We start from the raw sequence: 15,947 nt of genomic DNA, 5'->3' as shown, positions 1-15,947 counted from the left end.
CACCCAGTTATCCAAGAAAATTTTACTCTCACATCTTAGGAATAGTTTTAATGGTACTCATAGCAGTAGCATTCCTAGCACTAGTATATCAATTAAAAGTCCAAAGAGTAGTAGTAGCAATGGTAGTAGCAGCAGTATTGATATCTTGTCTTTCGTTCAGTTCAACAGCCCCCTTATTAAGTCCTTGAGTTTCAAATTTAAGAAATTATTCCTTTGCTATGGCAATGCAAATATGCCTTTTGTAAAACATTATTTTCAGAAATTTAATGAAATTTTCATCTCATTACCCTTAGCCTTACGGTTACCTTGAATAGAAGTAGCATTCTGGTTTTTTTTTTTACACTGGTGGTAATAGAATCAGTAGCTGTAATAGTAGTAGTGATAGTAGCGGTAGCAGAAATTATAGTACTAGCAGTATTAGTAGCGGTATTTAATAGTAAGAGAAGCGGGTATAGTAGTATTAGTTGTAGACTGCACATATTGACTATTCAAAAATTCATCTTCCCCTTTAAGCATTCTGCGAGATTTCCAACTTAATACCAAAATCTATTTTTTTTTTTTTTTGAAAACATCCATGCACATAGTGTATTTCGATTTAGTTCAAAATTAAACTCATTACATGCCAAAAGTTTCACCTTCAGATATTTAGCTTTTATAGTAATAGTAGCATAGTATTAGATGTAAAAGTATGAAAAGTGGAAGCAGTAGCACTATTTTATTAGTAGCAGTAGCAATAGTAGTAGCAGCAGTATTAATAGTAGCATTAGTATTTACAAGTTACCTCTTGGTAAGTTGAAAACTCATCTCATGATACACCAAAGTTTCATCTTTACAGTAAGCCATTTAATAAATATTGTTAATAGGCCCCTTATGACCCCTTTGGGCGCACTTTTCATTTTACTTTTTTCATCACAGTAGTAATATTAGTAATAATAATAATAGTACTATTAGTAGCAGCACTAAAAGTAGCAGTGGTAGTAGTGTTACAAATTTCATGCACAAATTATATTTGGTCAGTGGCTCTTCCCCTTTTGGCATTCTCCGAAAGTTCTTACTTAATACCCCGATCCATTTTTAAAATACTCTCTTACGACAATCAGCCTGCACCTATTTTTTCTTATTTAGTTCAATATTCCACTAAATATTCTGTGAGATTTTCACCTTCATAAGCATCAACTTAATAGTTCTTTAATCTATGTGATAATAGTAGAAGTTGAAGCAGTATAAGCAGTAATAGTAATGTATTAGAAGTAGCAATAACTGTAGTAGCAGTAATATAAATAGAAGTCGCAGCGTGCACATGTTGCCTTTTGTTCTGTTGAACATTTCCATCATGATGCTCCAAAATTTATTCTTGGTTCGGTAAGAGTTTTCAAAAATATTGCTCATGTGCCCGTTTGATCAAATATTTGCACATAGTATGTTTTGATTTAGTTTAAGTTTTCCCTCGATATTTCTTCTGATGTACATTTCAATATTCTCAGCCTTGAAAATACTCATTAGAGAGGCAGTATTTTTTTGTAGTAATTCTACAGCTTGTAATCGTAGCAGTAGTACGCACAGTAGTATCAGTAGTAGTTGTGGCAGTTGTAGTAATAGTATCAGTATTAACGCAGAAATATGACTTTTTAGTTAGTTGATCAGCTACCTTATCCTGAGAACTCCCAAATAATATGCTAAATCATTCCCGAATTATGCCCTTTTGACAACCAATATGTGCTTAACATGCTTTGATTTAGTTTTACACTCATCTCAACAATCTCTGAAAGGTTCACCTGAAAACCATTCGTCATTTTGGAAAGTAAAGGTCAAACAATCCCAACTTTATTAATATTATATACTGTACGCAAATAATGGAGGAATTGCCTGACTTACAGCCTTTGGCCTGAGGATTTTTGTGGGTTCAAACCCTCAAAGAAATATTTACTTGAACTATCAACTATACTGCACATAATAGCTGTCTAAAAATTTTGATTGGATTTGGTTTGGGAAACAACGGGTATATTAGGGGCTGGTCTTGCTCTAACCCCTTTTGACTCTTAAAAAGACAATTTAACTTTCAGTTTTAATTAAAACATTATATTTCACAGGGCCAAAACTCTCAAAACTTTCCGTGAGGCCCTGGAAGTTGGTTTCAGCCCTGAAGGTATTGTTGTTTGGTCTTTGGACATTTTGAATAAAATGGCTATTTCAAAATTTTGAACAGAACAATTTGTGGAAAAGAGGGCATGTGGCTTAGTTTCTCTCCTATCACTTTTGACTGATAAAAGGAAGTAAAACCTTCCATTTCCAATCAAATGAGCTTTTCTTTTAAATTTATACGAAAAATTCTAACATAAAGACCTTGTAATCCCAGAGGCATAAATTACAGCCCTCTCCCCAAATTTCTGGGAGGTGGTGGCAAACCAATAGATATGGTTTTATGGTCTTTGATTATTTTTAACACAATGGCTGTCTCAAAATTTTGAGCGGATGCATTTTCGGAAAAGAGAGTTGGGGGAGGGGATGGGTTGATTCCCACAAAAAAAAAACGCTGGTGGCACTAAGAGCTTAAATTTTCTGTAAAATGAGCCCTTCCGAGATTTACGCGATCACCCATACCGTAAAAACGTTAGACGCTTATAATTGGCAACTACCATAACTTATAGCTCTTGTCATAAATCTCTTGGGGCAGGATTAACATTCCTATTGCCAGAATCACTGGAACTCTTATCTATGCGAAAAAAATGGCTATCACCAAATTTTGATCGGATTTTTTTAGTGGAAATGATTGGAGTTCGGCTGGTTGGCTTATATTCAATATTCGTAGACTCTTAAAAGGCAAATTATAACTCTAATTTTACATTCGAATGACCTTCTATCGAAATTCCTACTAAGTTTCCTTTTATATAAAGTTCCTTGGTCAGAAGAAAACCGTAAATTAATCATAAGTTTGTCACTTTCTGCTCTTTTATTAGCCAGCACTATTGCGTTACCCAAGTAATGCCCTTCCTTAGAAGTGTCCATTGGTAAGTAAATATCTTCTTATAAGCCGTATGCATAAAAATGTTTTGATTTGGTTCAACACTCCTCTTAGCTTGCTCTGAAAGACTCAGTGGGGAATTGATGTACATGCGGAAGGGGTTGACACGTGGCTGCTTGCCCTCCATTTACTTTTGACACTTAAATATAGCACTATGGCTTTTAGTTTCCAATCAAATGAGCTCCTTCAAAAGTTACAATGACAAATCTCTAATACAAAAGGGCCTAGGTTGAAAAAAATAAAATGTTGTGACCACACCTCTCGTTCGCAGGAAATACTATTGAACAGCGTTTGATTTTGTTGATGAAAAAAAAGTGGTGTCATTTTCTTAACAAATAGAAAATTAAAACAAAGAGACGAATATTTTATTTTCTATTTTTGTTACCAAATTTCAGTGAAAAAGGAGTATTTATATTGATAGTTGAAAGGGCCTACAGTAATTGTATCTCAGAGGATCTTGACAGTGACATATGCGTCTTTGAGGGGCATATTATTTTGCAATGTATATCCAAATAAATTTAGAAAAAACAATGTAAGCATATAACAAAAGTAACCCTGCCTCTGAAATTTCAAATGGTTGCGTTTCTTTAGATTATATACCAATTATCTTTATAAACTTCAGCGCAACTTCTCTAAATATAACCTCGCAATTCACTTTAAATCAATAAGGCTACCGGTTAACTTATCAAATTCTGGAGAAGATAGATATAATTGTATTTTCGCGATTGGAATATATAGGGCTCCTTGCTTGTGTAGTATATTTTACATCGGTCGAATGCAATGATTTTTCAGGAACTTTTTATCGAGTACCGACGATCAAAAGGCTATATAAACCTTTCAAATTATTAATGCATATCGTATGTTTTACTTCAGCTTTAGCAGAACACATTTTTCACTATCCCGACCATTTGAAAATCCAGGAAGCAACGGCAATTTTTAATGATGAATGTTTTACATAATGAGCTATGGAAGCACTAGAAATAAAAATATTATTGTTATATATTTCCAAAGCCGTAGGGATACTAAAGGTGGTTCAATTTAGTAATTTTAATATACTAACTACTTCTACTCCCATTAATTATAACAAGATATTTATGATAATGTTTAAAAAAGAAAACGTGTGGTAAAAGACAAAGTATTCCAAAATCTTCAAGGGAATAAATTCTGGTTAGTACGTCCCACATAAGAGCTTCCACAAGTACTTGGAATCTTATAAACCCCACTTTGTTGCTCTACGAAAGTTCGACCCTTTCCAGAATCTAAAAACTAGCCAAAGTATTACTACTTATTAAAGCTACCTTTAAGCGATTATTTTGTACAATTCTTTTAAGTTTTTCACTCAACCCTGGAACATATGGTAGAGAACGAAAAATATCTTTCTTTTCTGTTGTTTCCAGAATATCGTCAGAAAATCCTAGAAATTCCTTCCTTCTTTTTGAAAAAATCTTTTCAATTAACCAACCTGGATAATGGTTACTTTTTAAAATCTCTTTTAACAACAATAATTCCTCCGCAATGAATTTTGGAGAGCAAACTCTAAAAATATGGTCACTTAAGGATATGATTAAATCAATTTTTACTTCGCAAGCATGACCGGAGAAAAATGACAAAAATATGTTATTGTTAGTAGGTTTCTGTAAATCTTAAAATCCACACTATTTTCATTTTTTAAAAGGAGAACATCCAGATAAGGAATGTTATTATCCTGTTCTAATTCTATTGTAAATTTTAAATCTCTACCATCTATTGTAAATTTTGTTCTCTACCATATGTTCCAGGGTTGAGTTAAAAACTTAAAAGAATTTTACAAAATAATGGCTTAAAGGTAACTTTAAGAGGTAGTAATGCTCTGGCTAGTTTTTTAAATTCTGGAAAGGATTGAACTTCCGTAGAATAACAAAGTGGGGTTTATAAGATCCCCTATATTTGTGGAAGCTCTTATGCGTGACGTACAAACCAGAATTTAAAAATGAGATTGTTTCAACATCATAATTCAATTTCATCGTCTTTAAAGCAAAATACCAAACCTGAAGATTTCACGTCGGCCCTTTCGGTAAATATCTGTAATTATTCAAATCATTTTTTTTGAAAATTCTTCTTTGATTTTGAGGAAAAAGGTTTAAAGCCAATTTTTAGGGAAACAATCGAAATAAAAAAAAATATATTCTAGAATAATTCCATAAACAGAGATACAGGCGATTTTCTATTGAACTCAATTTATGATAATTCACTGGAGTCAAATAAAGTAAATATCACCTCACCTATGAGCTATGACCTCTGTCCACATAATCTATATATATAAAAATAAGTTGTCTGTCTGTGGATCTGTCAGGTGACGTCATGTTTCTGTGTCGACTGACGTCTTGTTTTCGACTGACGGATATACAGAGTGGAACATCGGGACACAAATGACGACCGGGACATCTATCTATATATATAAAAATAAGTTGTCTGTCTGTGTGTGTGTCTGTGGATCAGGTGACGTCATGTTTCTGTGTTGAATGACGTCATGAAATTAGTTGTCGTCATTTTTGCTTTGACGGTGACGTCATTCAAGATATTTAAGACATATGTTCACGTAGAAATCTATTAATGTTTAAGTTTACTATGACTGATGAACTTACCATGGCAAAAGCCGATGAAGATGCTCAAAGAGTCTATGCCAAAATACTTGCTGCTGATAGAGAAAGTCAGAAAAGAAAGCGTGCCGAGGAATCAAAAGAACAGCAAGGAAACAGGCTTGAGGCTGAGAGAGAAAGAAAGAACAGAAAGCGTGCTGAGGAATCAAAAGAACAGCAAGGAAACAGGCTTGAGGCTGATAGAGAAAGAAAGAACAGAAAGCGTGCCGAGGAACTACCAGAGGAACGCGGAACCAGACTCGCTGCTAAAAGAGAAAGTGAAAAAAGAAGGCGTGCCGAGGAATTACAAGAACAGCAAGAAATCAGGCTTGCTGCTGATAGAGAAAGTAAGAAAAGAAAGTGTGCCGAGGAATCACAAGAACAGCAAGAAATCAGGCTTGCTGCTGATAGCGAAAGTAAGAAAAGAAAGCGTGCCGAGGAATCAGAGCAACCTGAAAGCTATCGCCTGGTATTCAGGTACAACCCAGTCGATGATTATAGCTTGAGTAGATGTGTTCAAATCGGGACAATGTCTAAAATTTGTCCCTATTGCAAGGCCTTGAAATTCAATGGTGAAACAATGGGAATGTGTTGCGCCTCAGGAAAAGTTAAACTTCCTCTATTGGTTGCACCACCAGAGCCATTGAAGACGAATGAATGCTTGCCTGAAAAATTCTAATTTATGGGCACACGTAAAAATATTAAAATTAACTACAAATATGCGTGTCCGACTGCAAAACGATGACTCTGGTCAAACATTTTCAGATCAAATACTGACAATTGGAAATGGAAAGCTCCCAGTAGACTCAATTTCAGGACGTATACAACTACCTGCTGATTTCTGTAATTTAGTGACGTCCAAAAATGAATTGATTGAAAAAGTATTTCCGAATATTTTAAAAAATTATAAAAATAATGTATGGCTAAGTGAAAGAGCGATTCTTGCACCCAAAAATATAGACGTCCACGAAATCAACAATATTGTTTTGACCAAGATTCGATTTTCCCATGATTCGCATTCCAATGCTCGTATCCCCCCTCGCATTCCCATGATTCCATCTGCCTATTCAATTTCAAAGATTGCAATTCCCAATTCGATTAGCTTTTGCAATCACCATTAACAAAGCTCAAGGTCAATCATTAGAAAAATGTGGTATAGATCTTAATACTGATTGTTTTTCCCATGGACAATTGTACGTTGCATGTTCGAGGGTCAGTAGACCTGACAATCTATTTATATGCAGCGACAATTGGACAGCGAAGAATGTTGTATATTCGCAAGTTTTACGCAGTTAATTTTTATTGTATCTATCTATCTATCTAGCTATATAAAAACGAGTTGTGTGTATACATGTTTGTTTGTTTGTAAAAAGAGCGTTTTCATATGATGTCATTATTAGTACATACGGCTTTGTATATGCAGAGACAATGGGAAAGCCAAGAATGATGTATATTCGCAATTTTTACGTAGTTTAACTCCTGCAGACGAAATGAATGCTTGCCTAAAAAATTCTAATTTATGGGCACACGTAAAAATATTAAAATTAACTACAAATATGCGTGTCCGATTGCAAAACGATGACTCTGGTCAAACAGTAGACTCAATTTCAGGACGTATACAACTACCTGCTGATTTCTGTAATTTAGTGACGTCCAAAAATGAATTGATTGAAAAAGTATTTCCGAATATTCTAAAAAATTATAAAAATAATAAATGGCTAAGTGAAAGAGCGATTCTTGCACCCAAAAATATAGACGTCCACAAAATCAACAATATTGTTTTGACCAGGATTCGAGACCAGGCAGTCCTTTACAAGTCAGTCGACACAGTTTTGGAACCAAATGAAGAGGTTAATTATCCATCTGAATTTTTAAATTCCATAGATCCTTCAGGGTTTCCACCAAACGTGCTACAACTAAAAATAGGCGTACCAATAATACTTTTAAGAAATATCAACCCACCAAAGCTTCGCAATGGCACGCGACTTGCCGTAAAAAAAAAACAATGGAAAACCTAATAGAGGCCACAATCTTGACAGGGCCTTATGAGGGTGAGGCTGTTCTTATTCCTCGCATTCCCATGATTCCAACGGATCTACTTTTTCAATTTAAAAGATTGCAATTCCCAATTCGATTAGTATTTGCAATCATCATTAACAAAGCTCAAGGTCATTCATTAGAAAAATGTGGTATAGATCTTAATACTGATTGTTTTTCCCATGGACAATTGTACGTTGCATGTTCGAGGGTCGGTAAACCTGACAATGTATTTATATGCAGCGACAATTGGACAGCGAAGAATGTTGTATATTTGCAAGTTTTACGCAGTTAATTTGTATTGTATCTATCTATCTATCTATCTATATAAAAACGAGTTGTGTGGATGCATGTTTGTTTGTTTGTAAAAAGAGCGTTTGCATATGACGTCATTATTAGTACGTACGGCTTTGTATATGCACAGATAATGGGAAAGCCAAGAATGTTGTTTATTCGCAATTTTTACGTAGTTTGAAAAACATATATAAATCTATTTATAGTCACAGGTGAGACACAGGGACACAACTACAATGGCGCATAACTAATATGGCGCGTAACGACTTAAGCGCGCGGGGGGGCTTGGGGGCGCTAAGCACCACCCCAACAGCTAGTAGGGAATATAAATGACGACCGGGACACTCAAAGAGAAAGCGACCGGGACACAAGTAATGTTCGATTAGCAATCACCATCAACAAAGCACCGGGACACAAATGACGACCGGGATACAGGGAATATTAATTACAATGACTGACGTCATGTTTGTCAACTGATGAAATTACATACCGGGACACCGGGACACAAATGACAACCGGGACACAGGGAATATAAATGGCAACCGGGAACCTCAAAGAGAAATTACAGACTGGGACACCCGGACACGAATCACGACCAGGACACAGGGAATATAAATGACGACCGGGACACAGGGACACAACTACAACGGGGACGCCGGGGGCACAGGTGGGATATATAAATGACGACCGGGACACAGAGATTGTTCGAATAGAAATTACAGCCCGGGACACGGGGACACAATTGACGACCGGGACACAGGGAGTATAAATGACGACCAGGAACCTCTTTTCCCATGGACAATTATATGTTGCATGTTCAAGAGTCAGTAAACCTGACAATCTATTTATATGCACAGACAATGGGACAGCGAAGAATTTTGTATGTTCGCACGTTATACGTAGTTAATATATATATATATATATATATATATATATATATATATATATATATATATATATATATATATATATATATATATATATATATATATATATATATATATATACATATCTATCTCTATTCACAGATGGGACACAAGGACACAACTACAATGACGCGTAACTAATATGGCGCGTAACGACTTACGCGCACTGGGGGGGCTTGGGGGGTGCGCAAAGCTCCCCACCAACTAGGTGTTGGGGTGGCGTGAAGTGCCACCCCAACAGCTAGTATATCAGATAAATCTAATGAACCGGAACCGAAAAGGTCAAAGAGATTTGCTTCCGTTGTTGCATTGAAATAAATAAGGGCAATAAACACCATGTAATTAGTTTATTAGATATAAATTTTGTTTAGTTTTATTTATGTCTTTTAGTTCTACTACTGATGATGAACACTGTATATGTGTTCGAAATATCCAGTTAAATAATTTTTTAATTATTAATTCATAATTCATGTTCATGTTAAATAATTCACTGTCAATTAAAAGGCTTCATCCCTATTTTGAACTGTTTTACTTTCGTCATGGAAAGGCAGTGTGGTCTTCGAAGTTATCGAACAGAAATTTTCCTTAAAAAACGGGGATGGCAAAAACTATTCTAGTTTCAATAAAGCAGAAAAATCCACGTTATATGAATAACTTTAAAGATCATTCCGATTTTGATTTTATAAAATGCCAATATTTCAAAATATTTTAAATTCAGTAAATCGGAAAGCTCAGAAAACTTTCTTTGCCAAAATAAATTTCATAAAAATCTAGGGAATATGAAAAATACATGGAAAATAATTAGTAAACTTTTGGGTAATTTTCATAGTATGGAAGAGGTGAGAGACATGGACATGACAGACGTTCGACTTACGGATTCTCAACACATAGCTGAATTTGTTTGTGGTTATTTTGCAATTGTAGGAAAAAGACCTTGCGATCAAGCGCGGGCTAAACTATGCACATCTGCAAGTTTTGGATCTGTTTTTGAAATCAGCCTGCAAGTGAGAATTCCTTTGAATTTGCAAGATATTTGGAAAGGAAAGTGACATAATTCCTGTCTACGATGAAGTTGAGTTCTAGCGGGATGGATGAGTTTTTGTTGAAACTCATAAAAGTCGCAAAAACGAGGGTCTTGAAATACCTCATCAACCTTTTTCTGGATCTTGGAGTCTTCCCGGAAGCAATAAAGATCACAAGAAGAGTTCCTCTTTATAAAGGGGGGGGGGGAAGATGAGCCAGTGAATCGAAATACTTTATGTATTCTCTTATTTTTCTCTAAGTTATATTAGAAAGTGGTACATGCCAATTAAGCTAATCTATTGAAAAGAATCAATTCCATTGGAAAACCAATTTGGGTTCAGAAAAGGGCAATCTACGGATATGGCAGCTCTGAAATTGGCTGATTGGATTAATGATGCAATGGATACTGGTCTCATACCCGTAGCTGTGTTTTTGGATATGAGAAAAGCGTTCGATAAGGTGGACCACTCGGAATTTATTCAAGCTTTTGACTTGATTGTGGTTAAAGGGTCAAGTCTGGAGTGGATTTCATCATATCTACTCAATTGGTATCAGATAGTACAGAATAGATCATTTTGATTTTCAGGAAAGACAATAAAGTGCGGAGTCCCTCAAGGGTCAATACTGGTACCCCACCTTTTCATAATTTTCATTGATCGAGTGAAGTATTACCTGTCAGAGGCTGGTTCATCCTGTTTGCTAATGTTACTGTGTTCTTTCAATCAGCGCCTTCACCCTATGTTTTGTATAATAAAATTCACAATGCAGTCTCCGAACTTCTAACTTTTTCCCATCAAAATCTGGTAACCTTTTACTTTTCTAAAACTATTTTCATAATATTTTCTAGACTTTCGTCTAGACCTGGAAACTATCAATTCACAATTTGAGAAAATGTGATAAAAAGAGTAGCAACAACGAAGGATTAGGGGTTTTTAATTGATGAAAACCTGTCGAGGAAAAACCATTCAAATACGATGGCGGAAAAATTAAGCAGAGGTCTTGGGATGATGTGAAGAATTACAAATCTAGTCCGAAAAAGGATTCTAAAATTGTTTTTTTTCTATATTTTGTCCATATATTAGCAACAGATGTTCTATATGGGCAAGTAATTTTGTAACATGTTCCAAAAGAGTACAAAAACTTCAGAATAGAGCTGTAAAATTATTCTCAGAATTTTATGATTCTGATTCTAGGTTCCTCCTCATGAGCATTTTGAAAAGAATAGTTAATGGATGTATCTCAAATTTGAGATTACCAAGTCAAGATTTTCTCGTATGAATATTTGAATCACCTTCTTACCCCTGCTTTTGAAAATATTTTTACTTTTAATAGAGACCGTCATGATTATAATCAAACAGTTCGTGGTAACGAACTGTAGTAAGGAGCGATCCGGCTCAATAGTAACCAAAACTCTAAAAAATTGAATTTTGATATAAATAGCTACATCAAAAGAATCGTATTTTACTGCTGATTTTAAATATATAAGTTTCATCAAGCTTAGTCTTAGCCATCAAAAGTTTAAGCCTGAGAAAATTTGCCTTATTTAGGAAAATATAGGACAACACCCCCCAAAAAGTCGTAGGATCTTAACGAAAATGACACCATCAGATTTAGCGTATCAGAGAACCCTACTGTAGAGGTTTCAAGCTCCTATCTACAAAAATGTGGAATTTTGCATATTTTGCCAGAAGACAAATCACGGGTGCGTGTTTATTTGTTTGTTTTTTTTCCCAGGGGTCATCGTATCGACCAAGTGGTCCTAGAATGTCGCGATAGAGCTCATTCTAACGGAAATGAAAAGTTCTAGTGTCCTTTTTAAGTGACCAAAAAATTGGAGGGCATCTAGGCCCCCTGCCACGCTTATTTTTTCCCAAGGTCAACGGATCAAAATTTTAAGATAGCCATTTTGTTGAGCATAGTCGAAAATCTCAATAACTATGTTTTTGGAGATGACTTACGCCCCCACAGTCCCTGGGGGAGGGGTTGCAAGTTACAAACTTCAACCAGTGTTTACATATAATAATGGTTATTGGGAAGTGTACAGACGTTTTCAGGGGGATTTTTTTGGTTTTGGGGCTATGTGGGAGGATCTTTCCTTGGAGAAATACGCCATGGGGGAAAAAATTCAATGAAAAGGGCGCAGGATTTTCTAGCATTACTATAAAAAAAAACATGAAAAAATAAACATGAAAACGTTTTTTCAAATGATTAAATAAAAAAAACTAGTTTTTTTAACTAAAAGTAAGGAGCGACATTAAAACTTAAAACGAACAGAAATTACTCCGTATATGAAATGGGTTATCCCCTCCGCAGTCCCACGCTCTTTACGCTAAAGTTTTTAATTGTTTTAAAAAGTAGAATTGTGGCAAAGAGTCAAACTTTAGTGCAAAGAGCGAGGGACTGCGGAGGGGACAACCCATTTCATATACGGAGTAATTTCTGTTCGTTTTAAGTTTTAATGTCGCTCCTTACTTTCAGTTAAAAAAACTAGTTTTTTTTATTCAATTTCTGAACGTTTTTGAATTAATGCATGTTTGATTTTGGCTCTCCGCACATAAATTGTTGAAATGAAATTAGTATATTATTTTTTTTTGGCCAAATGGCTTTGTCTTAGTTTTGATCAGACGATTTTGAGAAATAAGGGGTGGGGAAGGAGGCCTAGCTGTCCTCCAATTTTTCGGTTACTTAAAAAGGCTACTAGAACTTTTAATTTTCAACGAACGTTTTTATTAGTAAAAAATATACGTAACTTAAGAATTAACTTACATAACAAACTTTTATATTCTTATATTTTTATTATGTGTACGAGGGGGTTTGTACCCTCGTTAATACCTCGCTCTTTACACTAAATCGTAAGTTTTGTCCCAATTCTTTAAGAATGACCCCTGAATCAAAAAGGCCGTAGAATAAATAGTTGAAATTACTAAAAATATTTTAGCATAAAGAGCGAGGAATTTATCTCCTCCTAAATACCTCGCTCTTTATGCAAAAGTATTTTTAGAACCCCTCATATGCGTAATAATCTCTGTTCGTTTTTAAATTTCAATGCTATTCCTTACTTTCATTTGAAAAAACGTTTTCATGTTTATTTTTTCATTGTTTTTTTTATAGTAATGCTAGAAAATCCTGCGCCCTTTTCATTGGATTTTTCTTCCCCCATGACATATTCCTCAAAGGAAAGATCCTCCCACAAAGCCCTCTCCCATCAACCCCACCCCCCAAACCAAAAAATCCCAATGAAAACGTCTGTACACTTCCCAATAACCATTACTATATGTAAACACTGATCAAAGTTTGTAACTTGCAGCCCCTCCCCCAGGAATTGTGGGGGAGTAAGTCATTCCCAAAGACATAGTTAGGCACTAGAACTTTTCATCTCCGTAAGAATGAGCCCTCTTGCGAAACTCTAAGACCACCTGGTCGATACGATGACCCCTGGGGAAAAGAAAAAAAAACAACAAACAAACAAATAAACACGCACCCGTGATTTGTCTTCTGGCAAAAAATATGAAATTCCACATTTTTTTAGATATGAGCTTGAAATTTTTGCTATAGAGTTTTCTGATATGCCGAATGCGATAGTGTGATTTTCGTTAAGATTCTATGACTTTTAGGGGATGTTTCCCCCTTTTTTCCAAAATAGGGCAAATTTTCTCAGGGTCGTAACTTTTGATGACAAAGACTAAATTAATTGACTAAATTAAAGACTAACTTATATATTTAGAATCAGCGTGAAAATTCGATTCTTTTGATGTATCTTTTAGCATCAAAATTCCGTTTTTTAGAGGTCCGTTTACTATTGAGCCGGGTCGCCCCTTACTACAGTTCTTTACCACGAACTGTTTGAAAAGAAAATAATTCGGTATTTCGGGGCTTCTGACATTATTACTCCTTTGCGGAAGTTAGGCTCAAAATTGAAAAAGGATTATATTTTTTCTCTGGGCCCCTTCCACCTCTTAGTTCGTTTATTTTCCCGTTAGTTTTCACCTGTTTTCACTTTATAGTTGTGTTATCTCTTAGCAGTTCTTTCGTTAGTTGAGTTATGGTTGTGGTATGTATGTTTTATCGCTCGTATAGTTGTGTTATTTTCAAATTATACTCCATAATAGAGAGGCTCAAAACACCCAGCATTGTATATTAAGCTCTGAATTTGACGTTTTTTTCTAACTTGACCAGATTCGTCCTGCGCCCTTTTCATTGAATTTTTTCCTGCCTGTTGTCCGCTCCGCAGTCCCACGCTCTTTACGCTAAAGTTTTTAGTTGTTTTAAAAGGTAGAATTGTGACAAAGAGTCAAACTTTAGCGTAAAGAGCGAGGGACTGCGGAGGGGACAACCCATCTCATATACGGAGTAATTTCTGTTCGTTTTAAGTTTTAATGTCGCTCCTTACTTTCAGTTCAAAAAACTAGTTTTTTTTTATTTAATATAATAGAGGATGATAGCTTAAACTTATGAGTTTATGAGTACAACTCGGATATCTTTTGTGATCCGCCATTATGGTCCCCATGTTCGGAATATATTACCCGAATCGGTGAAAAGTGCACTTAGTCTTTCGGTCTTCAAGTTATGGGTAAAATGTTTCTTTTATTTCGTGAGTAATTTTGATTTGAAGCCCACTCCTGGTTGTCATTCTATTCAAGGCACTTCCCTGATCTTTTTTGTTGTTAAAAATTTGTTTTCTGTCTTCATCTTTATTTTCCACTTTCTCTTTTTTCCTTTCTTTCTTCATCAGTTCAGTTTCTTTTGTGTTGAGTAGCGCGATATGAATGTGGTTTTAAGTATCTGAGAGTGATAATCTAGCTTGCCCTTCCAAGCCTATTGCCTTTCTTGGCCAGCGAATGGCTAATAGTGGTTGTTTTCTTATTTAATAAATGTATATATTATATCTTAAGGTGGTAGATCAGTGGACCAAAAAGCAAATGTGTGCTATTATTTCTAGAGCTACTATTACAACATCTTCAAAACAACAACAACTACTACGCCTACAACTACTACTTCCAAAAGTGTGCAAGCTACTAATTATGCTACTACCACTGCTACTTTTACTACCGCTACTAAAGCTACTATTATTACAGCAACTACTGTTACTACATCTAAAGCAACAACACCTACTACTACTAGTACTAATGCTGCTACTACTACTATTACCACTAATACTACTACTACTACTGCTATTGCTATTACTAATTCTACTACTAATACTACTACTACTACTACTTCAACTGCTATTACGATTACTACGACTGCAAATTTTATTACTACTACTAGTCCAACTACAACTTACAATGCAATTACTTTTAAGGTCATGGGTATTGAGATGAAAAATTACTCTAAGTATTGTGAATGCAGACGGTCCAATTGAAAACAATTAACATGTAGGTTATTAAAATGGTATATCGGTAGTGCCATAGCAACTGATGATTAAAATAAGTTGAAACTACCAGAACTTGATGCAAGAATGGTAAACTGACCATATAATGTGTCATTGGGAGGAATTTTCTACTGGATTAAAAGCCACTTTATGTTTAAAGATTTTTGAAAGAGTGTATCAGTAGCATTTCAATAATAGACTTCATTATTGGTATTAGGTTAAAATTTTCAGGGAATGTTGGAGAGTTTAGCACTCAACTGAAAATAAGTTTCCTTTTTACCCCTTCATATCTGACAAACAAACATAGTCTATCTTCTTTTATTATTTTGTTGTCAATCAATTAGAGCTATCGAATTTATATTTTGCCCTTTATTCAGGAAATCCTTCTCCTACCCTGTATGTCATAACACCTACGTTTTGTCGTCCAGAGCAAATTGCAGAATTAACTCGGCTAGGACAAACTCTTAGACAAGTTGAAAATTTATACTGGATTGTAGCAGAAGATGCCACGGTCCCGACACCAGCAGTAAAGACTACAGTTGACAAGATGCAAATTCCCTACACAATACTGACTGGTTAGTTTTTTTCCGCCTTCCAAACGACTTGTGAATTAGTATTCCCGTCCAGAGGATTATTTTATCTATTTCTTATCAATC

General features: G+C 35.2%; 1 protein-coding gene across 1 annotated transcript in view; it reads left to right on the top strand.

Annotated features, from left to right (window-relative positions):
* LOC136031563 (galactosylgalactosylxylosylprotein 3-beta-glucuronosyltransferase S-like) overlaps nucleotides 1-15,947 on the top strand; it is a gene marked incomplete at its 3' end in the record, with an annotated part of 221,092 nt that overhangs the window by 111,586 nt on the left and 93,559 nt on the right. Inside the window, 1 exon segment of the mRNA XM_065711232.1 lies at nucleotides 15,669-15,866. Coding sequence (XP_065567304.1) covers nucleotides 15,669-15,866 — 198 coding nt within the window.

This window comes from Artemia franciscana, chromosome 9 (genome assembly GCF_032884065.1).
Source record: "Artemia franciscana chromosome 9, ASM3288406v1, whole genome shotgun sequence".
Classification (NCBI taxonomy): domain Eukaryota; kingdom Metazoa; phylum Arthropoda; class Branchiopoda; order Anostraca; family Artemiidae; genus Artemia; species Artemia franciscana.
This window is presented reverse-complemented; position numbering and strand designations above follow the sequence as displayed.